The following is a 22,324-nucleotide window of genomic DNA, read 5'->3' on the forward strand; positions in this document are numbered from 1 at the left end:
GGGACCAACTTCTAGAAAGGTGGCACCTCAAAAACTGAACCAAGGGACCAGCTTCCAGAACTGCAGCACCTCAGAGACCAGACCTTTGATCCTCAGACACCAGACTGCTGGGACCAACTTCCGGAATCACAGAAAATGAACGCAGCATCTCAGAGACCAGTCAGAGAGCTTCCAGAACTGCGGCACCTCAGAGACCAGACCATGAATCCTCAGACACCAGACCAACTTCCAGAACTGCAGAAACTGAACCGCAGCAGCTCGGAGACCAGACCATTAATCTTCAGACACTGGACCGCAGGAACCAGCTTCCAGAACTGCAGAAACTGAACCACAGTACACTAAAGACCAGACCATTATTAGTCAGACACTGGAACGCAGGAATCCACTTCCAGAACTGCAGAAACTGAATTGCAGTACCCCAGACCATTAACCTTCAGACACTGGACCACAGGAACCAGCTTCCAGAACTGCAGCACCTAAGAGACAAAACCCTTTATGCTTACCACAAAATCTATAAAAAAATAAATAAAAAAGCATCTAAGAGACCATCCCTAGAACCCCAATCCAACATAAGAACCTCAGAGATTGGTTCTAGTACTTTCAGAGACTGTACCCGAGAAACTCAATAATCCCAAATAAGGACCACAGACCTCTGAACCTAAATCCAACCTTCATCTTCAAACCATGGACCACAGTACCTCAGAGGAGAGACCCCAAGAGACTGGACCCCAAAACTGAAAAGATCCAGACCCTCTTTAGACTAGGCCCAGTACTTGCCGCCGCCGGTGGTGGTAACAGATCGGGGCGGCTGCACATTACCCTGTATATTATATTGTCACCGCCGTCGGGTTACAGGGCGCCCCCTGGGGACGGGGAGCTGAGGGGGCGGATGGCCCGGGCCTGGGAAGGAAGCGCTCAGGGCCGGGCGGGGCCTCCTGCACTCACTGGAAGTTGAGAAGTTTTTTTTTTTTTTTTTTTTTTTTTTGCTGCTCTCGGGATCCGGCGGCAGGTCAGTATAACCGGGAACCGAGGGCGAGAGTGACCCGGAATAAGGGGATAGCCCGGCACACACTGCAAGCTGCACCCCAATACTATATACAGGGGAAGAATGTGAGCACACCGGGGATAATATACAGCAGTACGGTGCATACAGTGAGAGGTTAGTATACAGGGGTGCAGTGTGTACTGTGCGGGGGTAGTATATGGAGGTGCGGTGTGTATAATAAGTGGTTAATATATAAGGGTACAGTCTAGATATGATATACAGGGGTGCAGTCCAGATATAATATACAGGGTACAACTTGAAGCTCCTGGGCACCAGTGCAAAGTCTACTAGTCCCCCGATGATAGATAGATAGATAGATAGATAGATAGATAGATAGATAGATAGATAGATAGATAGATAGATACGTATTATTTATAGCACTGTTCTCCTCATATTGGAAAGAGATACATTACATGGGTACATGGGTTCCTCTAAGGCTCCTGGGCCTTAGTGTGACACCTTTTGCACCCCTTTAAATTCCACCCCTTATTATAGACTTGTATTGTACAGCCAAACTTGTACATACTGAACCCCTGTTTACTAGATCTGAATTGTACACACTGCAAGCAAATAATATACACATTATACCCCTGTTTGCTACACCTGGACTGTATGCATTGTATACATACTGTACCCTGTGTAATACACCTGGACTGTATATTTTTCACAACAATATTATATACACTGTACCCCTGTATTCTACACTTGGACTGTATATGCTGAACCCAAATATTATTCACATTTTACCCCTGTCTACTACGTATGAATTGTACACACTGCATCCTTATTATACACACCTCTATTTACTGTACCTGGGCCATATATCCTGTGCTCCAATATTATATCTAATTTATTATATGCAGTGTATTTCTGTGGACTGCACTTGGACTGTATATGCTTCAATATTATATAATGATAATAATAATAATAATAATAATAATAATAATAATAAATTTTATATAGTGCCAACATATTCAGCAGTGCTGTATAATTTGTAGGGTTCAAATACAGACAGAAAGATGCATTACAAGAAAGTCATTTCACACAATGGGACTGAGAGCCCTGCTCGCAAGAGCTTACAATCTATGAGGTAGATTCTAGTTGTAGCATATACACTGTATGCTACAACTGGATTGCATGTAGTGCACACCACTACTATACACAATGTAACCCTGTATGCTACACCTGATTTATTCACACTGCACTCAAATCTAGACACTGTACCCCTGTGTACTACACCTGAACTGTATTCTTTGCACTCCAATACTACATACACCGTACCCCTGATCTGTATACACAGAACTCGCGTGTTGTACATACTGTACCTTTGTGTATTACATCTGGGCTGGATACACAGAACACAAATATTATAAACACTGTACCTCAATATACTACACCTGTACTGTACACATTGCTCTCAAATATTCACAAATATACTCACTGTATTTCTGTATACTGCACTTGGACTGTATACGCTGTGCTTCGATATTATCTAAACTGTACTCCTGTATACTACATCTGGACTGAATACTTTGCGGTCCTATATTATATACATTGTATCCCTTTATACTACACCTGGACATTTTATACATTGTACTCCAGTATTCTATACAGTTCATCTTTGTATACTACCCCAGGTGTAAATACAAAGACGAGTACTATCAGGAGGGGAGGGAGGCGTTCCTCCATGGTCTCACAGCGCTATAGACGCTGCTGTGAAGAAGGGCTATGGTACCGGTACCGATAGCTATTCACCTCGGGCACAGATCGTGAATCATCCGTTTCTTTTCAAGCCGCAAGTCACTTTGTTCACTTGTCTCAGCTCTTTGACACAATTTTGTGTTATTAGCATTTGAATGAACTTGCCCAATAGATGGTCCTTTTTTTTTGGGCGGCTTTTTAAAAAACAGTCCTTAGTATTCTGACCCTTATAGGATGAATAGTAAATACAGAGCAGCCCTCACAAAGTATTACTATGACCTGAAGGAGCTGCCTCACAGGCAGACTTGTGGAGTTGCCCAAAGCAACCAATCAGCGCTCAGCTTTCACTTTACCTCCCTGTATATAGTAAGCAATAATGACAATTTTACTATCAGACAGTTTTCGCCTGACCAATGTTGCTGCTCAGTAAGGGCTCGTTCACATCTGCGCCCGTACTCCATTCTGCAGGTTTCCGTTTCCTGCACAAAACAGGGGCAGGAGACGGAAACCTGCTGGCATGTTTCAATCCCATTCATTTGAATGGGCTTGAAAAGTCCCCGGGCATGTGCGCTGGTGAGCATTTTATGCGCTCCGGGGCGAAACTTTTTTTTTTTTTTTAACCGGACAAAGAGTCGGACGTGCAGTAGCCTATATCCGGTTTAAAAAAAACGGTTTTGCCGCGGAGCGCATAAAACGCTCACTGGCACTCACGGCCAGACTCGGCATAGCAGGTTTCCGTCTTCTGCATGCAGAAGACGGAAACCTCAAAACAGAGTTCAGGCACTGGTGTGAACCCAGCATAAGACTCAGTATTTTTCATGCGTCTCCAGGCCTTGGATTCTACAGCTCCATAGACTTCTATGGAGCCTGCAAAATTCACAGTTTTGTGCACAAAGAAATCTATGGAACTGCCAAATCCATGGCACGGAGGACCGTGGAAAATACTGTAGCCACTAAGGATAACATATTTTGTCAGTGCGTGCGTGCGTGTATGTATGCGTGTGTTCATGTACGTGTATGGTCCATGTATATGTATGTGTGCGTGTATGTTTGTGTGATCCACGTGTATGTATGTGTGTGTGTGTATGTGTGTATGTGTGCATACATGTGTGTGGTCCGTGTATATGTATGTGTACATGTGATCCATGTACTTGTGCGTGAGCAGTGCAAGTGTCCATGCATGCGGTAGTTGTGTGTGAGTACGCATGTGCTCTGTTTGTCTGTGTGCGTAGGGTGCATCCATCTGAGTGTGTTTGCGTGGTCCGTGCGTGCGTTTGTGTACATGTGGTATTTATGGGGTGGTGTTTGTGTTGTGTGTGTCTACAGTGGTCTGGTGTTTTTGTGGTGTATTGTGGCATTTGTGTGGTGTTGTGCTTGTGGGTTGGTATATATGTGCTGTCTGTGTGATGTTTATATGATGTTTGTGAAATGTTGTGTGTTGTGGTGCGGCTCCTTTAGCAGCGACTCTTTGGCGCCATTGTTATAATCCGTCAGTCACAACTGTTGTTTTCCCCTCAGCACTTTCACCTTCACATTTCCCCATTATATGTGTAGGGCCTAACTTCGGGGGTTCCAATCTCATGACGGGAGGACACTAGTGAGATGTAACGTGCTCAGTTTTCTGCTCCTGTGGGTGGAGAGGGGGCGTGCCAAATTTCACCCAAATCAGGTGAGAACTGTGGATTTGTATAGAGCGGGCTACTACAGATTTTGAGTTTTATATACATATACAGCTATATCTCATATACATTGACCTCTACACTATGCTGCGGTATAGTACATTTAGAGATTATTTACATTGTATACTGTATACTTTGTAGCCCTTTATAGTGCACCTATCCATACATTATATAACTGTATAAACGATAGGGCTGTGTGTACGGTACAGGGGCTGTGTGTACTGTACAGTATTTGCCCATTTTAAATATACTATATGCGCACTTGCTACTCTGTATACAGGTGCCCTTCTAGTACCCTGTATGGTACTATATATCTCATCTTTTTACCATATACCCCCTGTAAACAGTGGGGAGGCACATTTATCCTATATATAGATGGGATCTTGTCACCCACTGAGCACAGCTGTCACATATAATGAAAACTGTGGCCAAACCACAAAAGACATTGGAATTCTGAGCAAATGTGTTAGTATTTGTCTTGAACGTGGTGACGTCTTTTCTTTGTCCCTGCTTTGTCGCTGCTAGTCACGGTCTTGTCAGGCAGATGTGTCTTATTAGCTGTAGCTGCCTGCATGTATAGAGACCATAGAGAGGAGAGTAGTAGGTGCAGTGAGCTGTAATACTGCAAGGGATAGACAAAGAAAATGACATCGTAAATATCATAAAAAATGCAAATCTTGGTGTTTTTATTAGACCCTGCCTTCCTTTGTGGCACTCTCTCGCAGTCACTCCTTCTTATTGTGCTGCTATCTCTCAAGCACTTGTTCTCTTTGAGCTGCACTCTCCTGTTCACCGCTCCCCTTTGCACCCTTCTCTACATCTCTTTATGTCGCTTTCTCCCAGTCACTGCATCCATATGTGCCATTCTCTCTTGGTCACTGCGTCCTTTTATCCCAGTCACTGCATCCCTTTGCACCATTCATGGCATCTCTTTGTGTCACACTCTTCATGTCACGGCATTCCTTTGTGCCAGTCACTGCTCTCTCCCAGTCGGTGCATCCTTTAGTGCCACTCTGTCCCAGTTGCTGCATCCTTTAGTGCCACTCTGTCCCTGTCACTGCTTCCTTTTGTGCCGCTCTGTCCCTGCTTCCCTTTGTGCGGCTATGTCCCTGTCACTGTTTCCCTGTGTGCTGCTCTGTCCCGGTCACCACTTCCCTTTGTGCCGCTCTGTCCCTGTCACTGCTTCCCTTTATGCCACTCTGTCCCTGTCACCGTTTCCCTTTGTGCTGACCTGCCCCAGTCATTGTTTCACTTTGTACCGCCCTGTCCCAGTCACTGCTTCCCTTTTTGCCGCTTTGTCCCTGTCACCGCTTCCCTTTTTTCCGCTTTGTTCCTGTCACTGCTTCCCTTTGTGCTGCTCTGTCCCGGTCACCACTTCTCTTTGTGCCGCTCTGTCCCGGTCACCGCTTCCCTTTGTGTGCTCTGTCCCTGTCACTGCTTCCCTTTGTGCCTCTCTATTCTGGTTACTGCTTCCCTGTGTGCCTCTCTGTCCCAGTCACCTCTTCCCTTTGTGCCGCTCTGTCCCTGTCACCGCTTCCCTTTGTGTGCTCTGTCCCTGTCACTGCTTCCCTTTGTGCCTCTCTATTCTGGTTACTGCTTCCCTGTGTGCCTCTCTGTCCCAGTCACCTCTTCCCTTTGTGCCGCTCTGTCCCTGTCACTGCTTCCCTTTGTGCCGCTCTATCCTGGTTACTGCTTCCCTGTGTGCCGCTCTGTCTTGGTCACCATTTCCCTTTGTGCCGCTCTGTCCCTGTCACCGCTTCCCTTTGTGCGCTCTGTCCCTGTCACTGCTTCCCTTTGTGCCGCTCTGTCTCTGTCACCGCTTCCCTTTGTGCCGCTCTATCCTGGTTACTGCTTCCCTGTGTGCCGCTCTGTCCCTGTCACCGCTTCCCTTTGTGCCGCTCTATCCTGGTTACTGCTTCCCTGTGTGCCTCTCTGTCCCAGTCACCTCTTCCCTTTGTGCCGCTCTGCCCCTGTCACCGCTTCCCTTTGTGCCGCTCTGTCCCTGTCACCGCTTCCCTGTGTGCCTCTCTGTCCCAGTCACCTCTTCCCTGTGTGCCTCTCTGTCCCTGTCACCTCTTCCCTTTGTGCCGCTCTGTCCCTGTCACTGCTTCCCTTTGTGCCGCTCTATCCTGGTTACTGCTTCCCTGTGTGCCGCTCTGTCTTGGTCACCATTTCCCTTTGTGCGCTCTGTCCCTGTCACTGCTTCCCTTTGTGCCGCTCTGTCTCTGTCACCGCTTCCCTTTGTGCCGCTCTATCCTGGTTACTGCTTCCCTGTGTGCCGCTCTGTCCCTGTCACCGCTTCCCTTTGTGCCGCTCTATCCTGGTTACTGCTTCCCTGTGTGCCTCTCTGTCCCAGTCACCTCTTCCCTTTGTGCCGCTCTGCCCCTGTCACCGCTTCCCTTTGTGCCGCTCTGTCCCTGTCACCGCTTCCCTGTGTGCCTCTCTGTCCCAGTCACCTCTTCCCTGTGTGCCTCTCTGTCCCTGTCACCGCTTCCCTTTGTGCTGCTCTGTCCCTGTCACCGCTTCCCTTTGCGCCGCTCTGTCCCGGTCACCGCTTCCCTTTGTGCCGCTCTGTCCCAGTCACTGCTTCAATATGTGCTGCTCTGTACCTGTCACCGCTTCCCTTTGTGCCGCTCTGTCCCAGTCACTGCTTCAATATGTGCTGCTCTGTACCTGTCACCGCTTCCCTTTGTGCCGCTCTGTCCCTGTCACTGCTTCCCTTTGTGCCGCTCTGTACCTGTCATCGCTTCCCTTTGTGCCGCTCTGTCCCAGTCACTGCTTCAATATGTGCTGCTCTGTACCTGTCACCGCTTCCCTTTGTGCCGCTCTGTCCCTCTCACTGTCTCCCTTTGTGCTGCTCTGTCCCGGTCACCTCTTCCTTTTGTGCCGCTCTGCCCCTGTCACCGCTTCCCTTTGTGCCGCTCTGCCCCTGTCACCGCTTCCCTTTGTGCCGCTCTGTCCCTGTCACCGGTTCCCTTTGCGCCGCTCTGTCCCGGTCACCGCTTCCCTTTATGCCGCTCTGTCCCAGTCACTGCTTCAATATGTGCTGCTCTGTACCTGTCACTGCTTCCCTTTGTGCCGCTCTGTCCCTGTCACTGCTTCCCTTTGTGCCGCTCTGTACCTGTCACCGCTTCCCTTTGTGCCGCTCTGTCCCAGTCACTGCTTCAATATGTGCTGCTCTGTACCTGTCACCGCTTCCCTTTGTGCCGCTCTGTCCCAGTCACTGCTTCAATATGTGCTGCTCTGTACCTGTCACCGCTTCCCTTTGTGCCGCTCTGTCCCAGTCACTGCTTCAATATGTGCTGCTCTGTACCTGTCACCGCTTCCCTTTGTGCCGCTCTGTCCCTCTCACTGTCTCCTTTTGTGCTGCTCTGTCCCAGTCACTACTTCCATTTACGCCGCTCTGTCCCAGTCACCGTTTCCCTTTTGTGCTGACTTCCATGCTAGATGCTTCTTTCTGTCAGTTTTTACTGCTTCTCATAAATGATATTTTTTCTATTTGTGACAGGACAGACTACAAACAAGTTCCTTCTCCACCCTGGAAGTTAATGTCTGGAAGATTACTCCTCGTCTTTAGTTGATGCTTCCATATACCTTAATAAATAGAGGATGTAGGGCTATTGTTATTTTTAGAACGATCTTAGAGCCTATTTAGGGTCCTGCCGTTGTCTGAGGGGGTTCAGTGTCTCCCGTTCTTGGAGCCTGTCCCCCTCAGGCATTTGTCATCAAGTCCTACCAACACTTCTCTACTTTCGATCACTATGAGTCAGAGCAGTGGTCCAAGCCCCCGCTTGGTGGATTCTGCTCTGCTTTTACAGAGCTCAGAAATCTGCAGTTTGGGAAGTTCTCAACCTGAACGGATGCGACACCCAGATTCTCTTACTCCTTCACCAAAGAGCCTTCCACCATCTCCCATCCCCCAGACTACCATTCCTTTGTCTGCTGGAGACTGGGAGAGTCGTGAGGAACTCCGACAGAGAGAACTAGAGGAGGCCAGAGCACGAGCAGCTCAAATGGAGAAGACCATGCGCTGGTGGTCAGACTGCACAGCCAACTGGAGAGAGAAGTGGAGCAAAGTAAGAGCTGAGCGGAACAAGGCCAGGGAGGAGGGAGTACAGCTCCGCAACCGACTTGAGGTTCTGAGCAAAGAGCTGAGTGCTTTGAAAAGAGAGCGTCAGGAAACCAGCAGCGAAATGGAGCAACTTCGCAGGGAGAATGAGCGACTGCGCAGCAAAGACCAAGTGAATGCAGAGCAGGAAACTGAGGAACCAGTGAGGGATGTGGACACAGAGAAACCCCTGAAGAACAAGGTCAGAACACCAGAATCCCAGGCCGGGGTAGAGAAGTGTGAGGGAAGGTAAACTCCACCTTATATGGTGGATCTTAACTTTTGTGGTTGCCACCAAAGCTGCAGCAGCTTGTTCTCTATGTATAACGCTACTGTTCTGTAATCACTATTTATTCTGGTAACCGGCAGATTTTACCATTGTAGTGATATTACACTGCACATGGAGAGAGGACATGTCTACATTTTCCTGAAGCTTTGGCAGCAACCAAAGGAGAGTTAATTAACTATGAAGGAAATCCCACATAAGACACATAGATGTATCTCTTCCTCCTGTGCATATCTTAGTATTCTGACAAGTTTCAAACTACTGATTTCAGGAGACTGATGTAGATAGCAACATACAACCAGAGGATGGTGAACCACACAATGGGGGTTCAGGTCGCAGCTCTAGGCACCGGTACTGGGAGGACAGAGACCCTGCAGAAGAGGACCCACCTAAGATAACCGCCCTGAAGCTTAGACTGGATGAAAGTCAGAAGGTTCTTCTAAAGGAAAGAGAGTGAGTTACTTGCTGTATTTATAAGATATAAATGTATACAGGGACTATCTGGGCTGTGTTCTGGACCTATTTTGGGTAGAGTCAAAGTCAGAAAAAAGTTAGTCTGGCTTCAAAATAAAATTATTATTTTTTAATTATATTATATGATTATTAATATTGTATAATTAATTAGATGTATAGTTTGTTGCATATTTCCTTTTATACAAAGTCAATAATTTTTTAATGATCATGCCTGTTAGTCATTTATCAGTTGGAGTTGGTGGACTGCTCTTCGGCTCCCCAACCCCAGGATGGGCATATAAGGCCTGTTTTTCTTTTTAAGATACGGGGGCAGAGTATGTGAACACACTGCATGAAACTACCTTTTTAGATGCCAGTGAAGCTAGGTTCACACTAGTGTTCGGGTCTGCTTGGGGACCCGAAAGACATAGAACCCTGTCTGCTTAAAAAGCCAAGTTACCAACAGAAACCTGCGGCCCTATAGACTGCAGTGGGGTCCGCCCGGATGCCAATGGTTTTATTTCGAAACCAGTGGAGAGAAAAGTCTTCCTTGCAGGACTTTTCTCTCCATCGATTTTAAGCGGAATGTGTGGTGGAGTCTCCTACGGAGGCTCCAATGTAGATGTCTCTTCCACGCAGTTATAAGCTCTTTGTGCAAGCTATTAGCTCTCAGTATCATGTTCTCACTCTGTACTTGTATAGAGACAAGATGCTTCTGAGTAAGAGCATTGAGAAGATGGAAGCAGAAATAAGCCAGATGAGGATGAAATGTGAGGAATTGAGCAAGTCAAGACAAGAGGCTGTTACTCAGGTAAGAAACCAGCAAAGGCAAAATGTGACTGTTATATGTGGACAGGGTCATCTGATAGGCATAGGGTTATCTGGGATTTATGACTCCCTAGATTGGAGATAAGGCTGGTATAATTGAGGTAGTGGGCTGACCCTGGAATGTATTACTGAAGTGACACATACCACTTTCTCCAGCTTGCTCTTCTCAGAGAGCGGCACCAGGATGAGTTAGGTCGGATCTCTGAAGATCTACAGGATGAGCTTGGAGTCCGTTCCAGCATGGATAAGAAGCTAGCAGAGTTAAGAGCAGAGGTATCTTTCTATTCTTATCACCATGATAACCCTAAGCCCTGTTGCTGCTTTATTATATGGACATGTCTATATCGTTTGTACAGATGGAAGGGCTCCAAGCGGAGAACGCAGAGGAGTGGGGCCGGAGGGAGAGACTTGAGACAGAGAAACTCAATCTGGAACGAGAAAACAAGAAGCTCCGACTTCAGATTCAGGACCTGGAAGAAATTCTGACCCGTAAGAGAAGACAGACAGTCAGTGCCCTGGACACTGACCTGAAGTCCATACAGGCAGAGCTCTTTGAGAAGAACAAGGTAATAATCCATTCAGATCACACTTTCTACATCCTTTTAGCAGATCTGTTTGACCATCCTTTTACATAGAGATCAGTGTAAAGACAAAAAACTGATTCGTCTCTGTTAGATTTTACATCTTATACCTGGAGACCCCTCTCACACACATCACCTACACAGTAGACCCTTACCATACACACCTCCTCTATACTGTAGACCCCTATTACACATACTTTCCGTTCATATACACGCATACAACATCTGCAAGGAGTTTCTATGCTTGTTTCCTCCCGGTACTCAATAGTATTATTGAGGTTTTTAAATACAAAATGGAAAACACCCGGATGACCTTACATGTGGAGCCTCATGGGCAGTCCCTCAATCTACTTTGATTTCTCTCATCCTCCCTCCCCTCCCTACCAGTCGGCTGCCTGGAACCCATACTGTTTTGAGATAATGCATCCCCTCCCCCTTCATTTTACCAACCCCTACTGTTTTATATTGTTATTATTATCATTATTTTATTTATTGCTACTATAATTACTATTCTATTGCTATGAAAGAAATTTTCTGAGAGAAGTCCTCAGTAGTTGATACCTTTTTTAATGGCTAACTCAAAAAGTTTTTGGATGACATATCGAGCTTTCGGGACTACTATAAAGGTCCCTTCATCAGGATGGTATAACACAATGTCTGAAGGTAGGCATATATATACAGAGAAATGGAGTGTTAGATGCAAAATAGATGGAAAACAGAACATAAACAGTTTTAAAAAAAACATATATATCAGTTCGCAGGAAAGTTCTCTGGGTTTATGGCTTCTTTGATCAGTGACGTGGTGTCTAGTGGTTATAAAAGGCCATAAAACCCTGGGCCCTGTTTAAACCTTGTTGGAGAGTGCGAAAGGTCTTCATAAGTTTAAATTCCCATATGAGGCGATCTTTTCTGTCTCTGAAATTCCCCCTTAGTACCAGGATCTTCATATCCTGGGTCATATTATGATTTTGATTACAGAAGTGTTCTGGCATCGGGAGGTCCATTCTTTGCTCTCTAATCGTATGTCTGTGTGAGTTCATCCTCATCCTAAGTGACTGTCCTGTCTCACCTACATACAGTCCCTCAGGACACTTAGTACACAATATCAAATACACTACATTAGGTGTGCTGCAGGTGAAGTTACCTGGGATCTTGTAGTGTCGATCAGAGTTCGGGATCTTTATTTTGTCCGTAGTCAGTATGTGCGGGCAGGTTTTGCACCTCTTCTGTCCACATGGAAATGTTCCTTTGTTAGTTGGAGGTGACAGTGAGCTGCTAATAATCATATTCCTGAGGTTTGGTGGCTGTCTGTAACACAGGAGAGGGGGTTCTGGAAATATGGATTTTAGATGGTTGTCTTTTTGCAGTAGTGGATGTAATTTGCGTGTAATTCCTCTCAGCGTCTCCAGGTGGGGGTTATATGTGACAACCAGGGGCACCCGAGTGTTCTCCTGTTTGGTACTGTATTTTAATAAGTCCGATCTTGGTATTCTGGTGGCCCTGTTGATTTGGTTATCAATTGTTCTTGGATGGTAGCCCTGCCTCAAGAATGTGTTTTAGAGGCCCCCAATGTGCTTGTCTCTGTCCACCGGGTCTGAACATATGCGATGGTATCTGATGGCTTGGCTGTAGACAATGGATTTCTTTATGTGTTTCGGATGAAAGCTATCCCATCTTAGGTAGGTAGGGCGGTCAATCGGCTTCCGATACAGTGATGTCTCAATTTTGTTGTCCTGTATCTTGATGACTGTGTCTAGGAAGTTTATTTCTGAGAAGGAGTAATTGAGCGTCAGGTTGATGGTGGGATGGAGACAAGCACATTGGGGGCCTCAAAAACACATTCTTGAGGCAGGGTTACCATCCAAGAACAATTGATAACCAAATCACCAGGGCCACCAGAATACCAAGATCGGAGTTATTAAAATACAATACCAAACAGGAGAACACTCGGGTGCCCCTGGTTGTCACATATAACCCCCACCTGGAGACACTGAGAGGAATTACACGCAAATTACATCCACTACTGCAAAAAGACAACCGTCTAAAATCCATATTTCCAGAACCCCCTCTCCTGTGTTACAGACAGCCACCAAACCTCAGGAATATGATTATTAGCAGCTCACTGTCACCTCCAACTAACAAAGGAACATTTCCATGTGGACAGAAGAGGTGCAAAACCTGCCCGCACATACTGACTACGGACAAAATAAAGATCCCGAACTCTGATCGACACTACAAGATCCCAGGTAACTTCACCTGCAGCACACCTAATGTAGTGTATTTGATATTGTGTACTAAGTGTCCTGAGGGCCTGTATGTAGGTGAGACAGGACAGTCACTTAGGATGAGGATGAACTCACACAGACATACGATTAGAGAGCAAAGAATGGACCTCCTGGTGCCAGAACACTTCTGTAATCAAAATCATAATATGACCCAGGATATGAAGATTCTGGTACTAAGGGGGAATTTCAGAGACAGAAAAGATCGCCTCATATGGGAATTTAAACTTATGAAGACCTTTCGCACTCTCCAACAAGGTTTAAACAGGGCCCAGGGTTTTATGGCCTTTTATAACCACTAGACACCACGTCACTGATCAAAGAAGCCATAAACCCAGAGAACTTTCCTGCGAACTGATATATATGTTTTTTTTTTAAACTGTTTATGTTCTGTTTTCCATCTATTTTGCATCTAACACTCCATTTCTCTGTATATATATGCCTACCTTCAGACATTGTGTTATACCATCTTGATGAAGGGACCTTTATAGTAGTCCCGAAAGCTCGATATGTCATCCAAAAACTTTTTGAGTTAGCCATTAAAAAAAGGTATCAACTACTGAGGACTTCTCTCAGAAAATTTCTTTCATTTCATATCCACTGGCTAACACGGTACAAGGATATGTATTTATTCTATTGCTAGTATGTTGTTTATTTTTGTTCCTGATGTGTTTTCTGTTCCCCATGGTTTATATCTTGGTACATAAACAACCAGATGACTGGGTGATTGTATCTCATTCTGGTCCTTTGACTACGATGCTAACCCCACCTTGGCCTTATTGTCCTTTGTATTCTGTCTTGTTCTTCATCCTTTTTATTTTATGTCTTTCTTTTGTTACAACCTTTATGGATGGGTGTGTCTGGTCCCTCCCGCTGTATTTTACATGCAATTCTCACCCGGATAGCTTTTCTTTTTCTTCTTTTGTTACTCTTTGATAACAATACAATTGAGGATTTTTGAAAAAAAGGTTCCAAACTACCAATCCCCAATCCGACTGTCCCCCTCCCCCAGTCCCACCCCCTTTTGCCGAAAATAGACATGAATTGCAGGAATGCAATCCAAAGGCTTTGAGGTTGTACATAGGGAAAGTATTGGAGAACAAATCCTAGGATTCTAAGGAAAACAATTACAAAATGCTGATCTCTACAGAACACATAGTACAACATATATAACATGTGGGAGATCATCATACTGCAAGTAAAGTTATAGTTAATGCATCGGGTACAAAACGTCATTCAGACGGCCAGCGGCCACACCATCCGATTCTCCATAGAGGTATCTAAAGTGTAAGTGGTCTGTATCCGAAAGAAGAGTCCTATGCGCCAGGTCATGGGTATCTAAGCATGGGCCCAAAGGTCTAATTTCTTATATGAACCTCTTTTTAAGTATACAAATTTCTCCATCCAGAGGGCGGTAATCACTTTAGTTTTAAATTCAGTTAACTTTGGGAGATCAGCATCTCTCTATTGGGCTGCTATCCATTTACGAGCCAGGTAAAGGAATTGCAAGATGGCCAGGGGCTACCCCTCTGAAGGTATTCCATCAGTGTATCACAATAAGCATTCAATGGGACCTAGCTGTATAAGACAATTCTCCCCACAAAATTAGTGACTCTCCTTCAAAAACTGTAAGTCCCAGGCAGCTGAGATAACGTGAATAAGCTCAGCCCCATCCTTATTGCATCTATTGCAGCAAGCATCCGCTCTATAGCACGTTCTCTGCAATAAGTTTGGTGTTCTGTATATGCTGTTTATAAGGAATAGCTGGAATAAACGGAGCATCTCACAGAGAGAAACTCACTACAGTGCCTCAAGGATGTCAGTCTAGGCTTTCTTAGGAAGAATATGCAAATCTGTCTCCCATGATGTTAATATAGGGAGACAGTTCCTCAGTCATGCAGACCACTAGTGGGCATTCTCTTTAATATCATGCCTGACCTTCCCAGAGGCCTTTGCTGCAATGATATGGGATTTTGCCAAGTCAGTCTCTCAGCCGAGGACAGCTGTTTTGATCTGATAGGATCTCTTCAGCCCGGCGCAGAGAAGACTAACTTGGCAGAGGTGAGAGGCTTCAGACCAGGTTAAGGGGATATTGTCACTCTTTAGTGAGAGACCACCATATAGGTGTGTGGAGACTTATCAAGCCATTTGCGCTCCACTGTAAAGGCTCATGGGAAGAATATGCTAATCTGACTCCCATGAAGTTAATATAGGGGAGAGCCCCCTAGTTGGCTGCATGACTGAGGCACTGTCTCCCTATATTAACATCATTAAGTTTTGAAATCTTCATAAAAGTTCAAGTGATGGAAAAGGTAAAATAGAACTTAGGCTGGATTCCTTTGGAGACTCCATGGCAGAAAACAGTGAAAATTGGCAGAGAGAAAAGGAGTTGTCTCTCCACTGCTTTCAGTTTTGAAACGGTGGTCACCTGGTAGACCTCATTACAGTCAGTGAGGTATTGAGGTGTCCATGTATATCAGCTATTTTAGCGGTCTGGTATTAATGTGAACTTAGCATCAGTTGCATGAGCTGTCAGCGTTCATGTCTCTATCCTGAGGCTGCAGTATGTTATCCCTTCTTCCTATACCTTTGTATGTCTGTCTTGACTCTCTAGTTAACCTCCCCCACCCCTCCCATATCTATAATTGTCAGTTGTTTAAAGGGGCTCTATCAGCAAAATTATGCTGTATGAGCCCCACATATGCGTGAATAGCCTTTAAAAAGGCTATTCAGGCACTGGTAATCTTATTTTAAACCCCCCTCCCGTTTTAAAATCAAACTATAAAAACATATATATATGTAAATCATACCTTAGCGTGCACGCTGGGCGGTCGTCCATGATCCAACGTCAACTTCTGGCACGCCTTCTTCTTGTTTCGGCGATGCCCTCCGTTCCTGGCTCTTCCCTGGCTTCACCGTTGTCTTCTGGCGGTTCAAATCCGATTGGAACAAATCCGGCGCGTGCGCAGTAGAGCTCCCTCCAGAGCTACTGCGCATGTTCCGGTGCCATTTTTCTCAATGGCAGTGCGCACGCGCCGGAGTTGTTCCAATCAGATTTGAACCGCTGAAAGAAGACAACGATGAAGCCTGGGAAGAGCCAGGACCGGAGGGTGTCGCTGAAAGATGAAGAAAGAAGAGGAAGCGTGCCAGAAGAGATGACTTCGGATCGTGCACAACCGCCCAGTGTGCAGGCTAAGGTATGATTTTATATATATGTTTTTATAGTTTTATTTTAAAACGGGCGGGGAGTTTAAAATACCATTAGCGGTGCCTGAATGGCCTTTTTAAAGGCTATTCACGCATATGTGGGGCTCATATAGCATAATTTTGCTGATGGAGCCCCTTTAAACTACAACTATAGGTGCATCTTAGGGACTCAGATGTTTTATTCGCTATATATGGAAAACATAGGGAGACACCTCTGACACACTTTTTAGTACCCTACAACTCCCTTTAAACTTCTAATGTCTTGTGATATCACACAGTAAATACGGTTTTATCTACCTATCATAATCCACATTAACTCCCAATTATTAAGTGGTGACCAGCTGATTGCTGTCATATCCATTGGGGTTGTAATCTGTGGCTGACTCCCACTCAGTCCCATCCTCAACATACCTAAGTCTAACCCCAGGGGTGTAGCAGTTTAGGGGTGTGAAGTTAGCAGTTGCACTGGTGTCTGGGGGACAGTGATACATGTTTTATATTGAATCCTAGCAGTTTCATGTTATCCATTTGGCTAGATGTGTGTGCCGGCACAGCAGTGATGGTGCTGTTATCCCAGTGCATTAGTATGAAGTATTAGTAGAAGTATGAAGGATAGAGATGAGAGATGTTCCACGTAACCACCCTTTTTTATTTGAGACTTACTATCTCAGAGACAGATCAATAAACCTGCAGTCTCCTCAATCTGCGGTACATTAACAGCCATTACAGCATAACTCATTGTCTTCGTAAAACTGTCACATTTTATGATCATGCACAGATTACTAGGGAAAATGTGTTCCACTCTCCTTTGTCATCTCGTTCTGTAATCCATATCTAGTTTTGCACAATGGTCTACATTTGGTCTTAGTCCTGACACCCCACTCGTAGCCCCTGATGCTTTAGACTTAGCCTTGCAGCCCTATGAGGCCACATCTGTAGTTGCTCTCGTACTGGATATCCCGGTGTTTTCACATTCATGTTTCCACACTATTTATTCTTGACCTTTAACCCTAGGAACTGTCCGACCTGCGACATAATCATGCCAAGCTGAAGAAACAGCATTATGAGAAATCTGCAGAGCTTGCTCATGCCAGTCGACGCATGGAGCAGCTGGAGGTGGAGGTGAAAAAACTGCGTCTCCGGGTGGAAGAGTTAAAGAAAGAGCTGGGGCAAGCAGAAGACCAGGTAACATAATAGATGCCCCAATGGAGGGGCAAGGTGATGTCTTTCATCTTTCAGTGTTTTGCTAAAGTTTTTCCTAAAGGAACAAGAAAAAGAAATGTAATTGGTCAAAGTATATATCTGTTACTGAACTTCACTCACATAGTCACATCTCCGCCTCATGTTACTGACATGACTAAATATTTTCAATTAACAGTTATTCCATTTATTACTGCTGACAACCAGCCTGTATATCATGACTGAGAGGTTGTCACAGCCCTGACCCCAATTATAGACCTTTCTGAATATAACAGTAATGTAAATTTCATTATGATCAGACAAGACATGCACACACCAGTTTATACAGTAACAACTATTCCATCTATTACTGTTGACAACCAGTCTTTATGTCGTGCATTAAATACTCCATAGGTGTTGTTTTCCAGCTTTCCTTGGTATGATATTGCCATTTGCACCTAGTTAAGTGACACATGATTTGTGTGTAGTCATGTCAAGGTCTCTTAGAGCCATATAGGTAGTCGGTCATCCGGCTTTTCAAAGCACAGATACAACTAAAATGCCTGAACTGTACTTGATAGACAACAACACCTTTTTTAGGATTTCTTGTATAGTTTATAGACTTGTAATAATTATATACAGTAGTTTCACATCTTTTTAGGAATATCATGTTCTTCATGGCCATTTGTCACTTCCCTTATTACAGTTAGATGAGGCTCAGAATCAGATGCGCAAATTACAAAGATCGCTCGATGAACAGACGGAGATGAACGAAAATCTACAGGTTCAAGTGGAACATCTACAGTCCAGGTGCATGCTTAAATCTACATACATATATGTGTGCCAGCAAAGACATATAGCATTTACCCTACCAGTCCAGACAATATAGATACAGCACATCCATATATATGTACAGAATATACAGTATACTATTGAACTGCTATGTCCTAATATCTGTGCATCATATAGACTAAATAGAACCTCCAACTGTTACATGTCCACTATAGAGAACCTTCCAAGTCCTCATATACACATCATATAGACTGCATTGAACCATTCACATCCTCCTATACATACATCATATAAACTATACAGAATCTATAACCTCTTATACTGTGTATTCACTATACAGTCTATATAGGACTGAATCATACATGCATCATATAAATTATTATAATTCATTGCTCTTGTTCTCATATATTAACATCATATAGACAATATAGAACCACCCATGTTCTATAATTTACAACAGGTAAAACTGACCTATGTTCTCATATATGCACAGCACTATCCTATACATGCAGCACATGAGCAAGGACTTTTGACTAGAAGGATATCTAGTTGAAGGGGTATTAATAATGTATGATATGTTCTCTCCATCCAGCAAGAGCCGAGGCTGCAACTTAATGACTGTCTGTCTCCTTCAGGTTGCGGCGGCAACACAATCCTCCCTTGTTTGGGAAGCTGCGCACCTCTCGGTTTGGTAATGATGATACTGGTGAGACAGGAAGTGACCCTGATGAGGATGATCTTCAGATCCAAGTGCCATAGCTGGAGCTGTCCTGGTTCTGAAGGGTTTAGAAAACTGGGCCCAGATCTCTAGACATATACAGAGAGGAGGGGGATACATTTTACTCTGCTTTGGGCATTGCTGCTGAAACTTCCCCACTTACTACACTCTCTCAGTGTTATGTGATAGCAGAGTGTCCTCCACTTGTTCATTCATCGATGCATGTACTTATAGAATTAGTATACGTACATGTGGATGTCGGCCTTCTCTGCGTCTGTTATGCCCTTTTGTAGATGAATTGACTGTTGGTGCTCAGGTGGAAATAAATCTGAAGAAGAGCTGAAAAGCCTCAGCTAGCACCAAACCTCAACCCTTCCATGACAGATCCTGTACCTCTAATCCCAGTATGACCACTACCCATGATGCACCTTGCCACAGGAATAATACATGTGTATGCAGCAAGGTTGACAACAAGCCTGGGCTCTTCACCTCATTGTCTTTAACATGGATCTCTTCTCGCTGGCATCATTATAAGGTTAGCCGCCTGGCACTAACCATATGCCATTATATAATGGCCTTCAGGTATATAAATACTATTTAATGGACTATATACTCCCAGTAGGTATACAATAGAATTAAAATGAACTTCATACCCTTGTCAGGTAAATAATCTATAATAGTTCAATAGACCTCCAACTGGTAAATAAAAGGTACAGTGTAAGTGCCCAGGACTTTAATAGATCTATGCTGGACTGTAGACTTTCAGCAAGTATGTAACAGATCTGTTCTGGACTATAGATCTCTGACAGCTATACAATGATCAATAATCTGCCAGCTCCCCAAATGGAACATTGATGGTTAAATAATGGGCTATAGACTTCTGACAGATTAGGACTGATTTATGAAGGCACAGCACTGCCCTAAATTTCACTCTCCTTGTCCTCTGAATTGTCTCCATGTCCACTGAATGGAGTGTGGACTGGTTAAGCTCTCTCCCTTGCATAGAATATTGACCGTAGGAAACTTCAATGATTGTATGACATGCCACCCCACCTGGTTATTACATATGAGTGTACGTCTTCTCATGTTCTGTAGTCTTATTGTATTATGGATCAGCAGGAAAATTCCAGCAGAAGGAAGAGGAACGCTACTGGGATCCCTGTTGTACCTCTATAGAGCTCATGCCTATGACACAGGGCTGGCTCTGCATGGTGCCTTATATTTATAATCTATTTTTATACTTTTCTGTAAGTGCAGTTGCATTCATGGAAATAAACTTATTTTATAGACCGTGCATCCTGTGTGGTGTCAGAAAATCTACTGCTGAGAGATATGGGGGCACTACCATACGCATGGAAAATCCAGAATCCTTTTTAACACTGCTGTCAAAATAGAGGGTACTGGAGAGTGACCCAAAAACTGAGTTGAAAAGGGTATTGACCACAGGAATCCCTCACTAGTTTTAATGGGAGGGCTTTAGTAAAAACATTAACATCTAAAAGGAGACAAATATATTCTAAGGTAAGTTCACATCAGCTTCTTTTAAGTACACAGTACTGATCCATTATAGTATCAGAAGAATGGACTGAAAAACAAATAGAATGACAAATGCAGATGGAGTACACACTGTTTGCATCCATCATAGTAATGTAGAAAACAATATGGAAGATTTCTTCTGTCTTGTTTGTTTACTTTTCAAATGGAAGATAAAGTCCTGCATGCATAATTGTATCTCCTGTGTAAAATAATAGAAAACAAGACAGATGAAAGCTGAATGATGACAAATGCAGACCGAAAGTGCTCCATCTGCATCTATAGAACAGATCAGAAAAATGGACTGAAAGAGGGTGATTTGAATTATGGCTAACACACTGTCCCAAGAGTTACGGAAAGAAGGTGTTTCAACTTGATAGTCCAGCTCAAAGATAATAGTGAATATTGCAGCAGCACCCTCGCCTAGAACACTACAAGATTTTCACAGTAATTTAATATTGCAAAGCATACAGTACACAGCCACTCTCTTTTGCTTAAAGTACCTCTCCCATTGTGCTTAGGTCCTCAATTTCTTTCATCTCTACCTCTTCTATATCCTAAAAACACTGGCAGTTATCGTCCAAGTCATCAATAAGAGGAAGTTTTGGGCTATGAGGAATATCTCTCCCAACAGATGCCACACTAGAGAATGGGATCTGTGTCAATAAAGAAGACTTGGTTGACTGAACAGAAAGACAGCGTGGTAAATTATGTGTTACAACAGAGAAGTACACACAGTACCCTGACTCAATATTTCTGTTTCACTGCTTTCAAAAACATCTTTATTCTGAGGAGGTATAACACAATGGCTACTAGCAGGGCTATCAAGACAAGAAGTAGTGTTACTGTTGCCACCCACGTTCTTATTGTTAGCACTTGCACAAGTGTTTCCTCCTTGTCCTCCTCTTGCCTGTCCCCTGCTCTATTTTTTACCAGTTATTTTACAGCACACTGGTTAATTATAATAATAGGCAACAACTCTGATTCTGTAGGCTTATGACCAGCCTCAATAGTAATGTTGTGAATCTCCCATAGACTATAATACAGCTGTATTGCAGTCTATGAGACTTGCAATAAAATGATTGCACATTCAAGCCCCAAAGGAGGGCTAATAAAATAGCAAAAAAAAGTTAAAAAAATAAAATTAAAAGTTACATGGAAAAGTAAAAAAATTCTGTGAAACTCATATATTTTAGATATATCCCTGTGACTGAAAGCACCCAGTCTACAAACTTCTAAAAATATTTTTCCTGTATGGTGAACACCATAGTAGGGGGAAAAAAAATCAAAAATGCCAAACCACAGTTTTTTTTCTGCGTTGCCTCTGATAAAAATTTTTAATAAAAAGCAATAGCCATTCCTAAAAATGGTATAACTAAAAAGTACAGCTGGCTCCGCAATAAAAAAAAAAAAAAAAAAGACAACATATACTGTATATCCCTGTACACGGAAGTATTAAAAAGTTACAGGTGTCAAAATATGGCAACTTTTAGAAGAAAAAAAATTGGCACAGTTTTGGATTTTTGCTAAGGGAGCGTTCACACTACCGTCGGTGTCCGACATGTAGTGTCCGCTCCTAGTGTCCGCTCAAAATCTGTCACGGACACTAGGAGCGGACACTAGATGTGTCCGTGACACCTGTCATTCAAATGAATGGGCATCGGGTGCGTTCTTTTGCACTCCGTGCCCGTCCTTCCCTGTCCGCAAGAGAAGATGTCCGACTTCTCAAGTGGACAGAGGAACCCTGCATGCAGGGCTTTTCTGTCCGCTTGAGAAGTCGGACATCTTCTCTTGCGGACAGGGAAGGACGGGCACGGAGTGCAAAAGAACGCACCCGATGCCCATTCATTTGAATGACAGGTGTCACGGACACATCTAGTGTCCGCTCCTAGTGTCCGTGACAGATTTTGAGCGGACACTAGGAGCGGACAC

The 22,324-nt window shown here is 44.2% G+C and overlaps 1 protein-coding gene across 3 annotated transcripts; it reads left to right on the forward strand.

The window, feature by feature from the left end:
- Positions 1-783: 783 nt before the first annotated feature.
- CCDC102A (coiled-coil domain containing 102A) lies at positions 784-20,146 on the forward strand. Of its 3 annotated transcripts, none has more exons than XM_075282247.1 (10): positions 784-1,009; positions 4,301-4,415; positions 7,934-8,735; positions 9,091-9,272; positions 9,975-10,083; positions 10,257-10,373; positions 10,457-10,666; positions 17,185-17,355; positions 18,056-18,159; positions 18,777-20,146. In XM_075282247.1, the coding sequence occupies exons 3-10, from the start codon at positions 8,187-8,189 to the stop codon at positions 18,898-18,900; spliced, it is 1,566 nt and encodes a 521-aa protein (XP_075138348.1). In that variant the 5' UTR covers positions 784-1,009; positions 4,301-4,415; positions 7,934-8,186; the 3' UTR covers positions 18,901-20,146. The 3 variants fall into 3 exon arrangements, with proteins under 3 accessions (XP_075138348.1, XP_075138349.1, XP_075138347.1); XM_075282248.1 differs by having other exon boundaries at positions 7,939-8,735; XM_075282246.1 differs by lacking the exon at positions 4,301-4,415.
- The last annotated feature ends 2,178 nt before the right edge of the window (positions 20,147-22,324 follow it).

This window comes from Leptodactylus fuscus, chromosome 7 (assembly GCF_031893055.1).
Source record: "Leptodactylus fuscus isolate aLepFus1 chromosome 7, aLepFus1.hap2, whole genome shotgun sequence".
Classification (NCBI taxonomy): Eukaryota; Metazoa; Chordata; class Amphibia; order Anura; family Leptodactylidae; genus Leptodactylus; species Leptodactylus fuscus.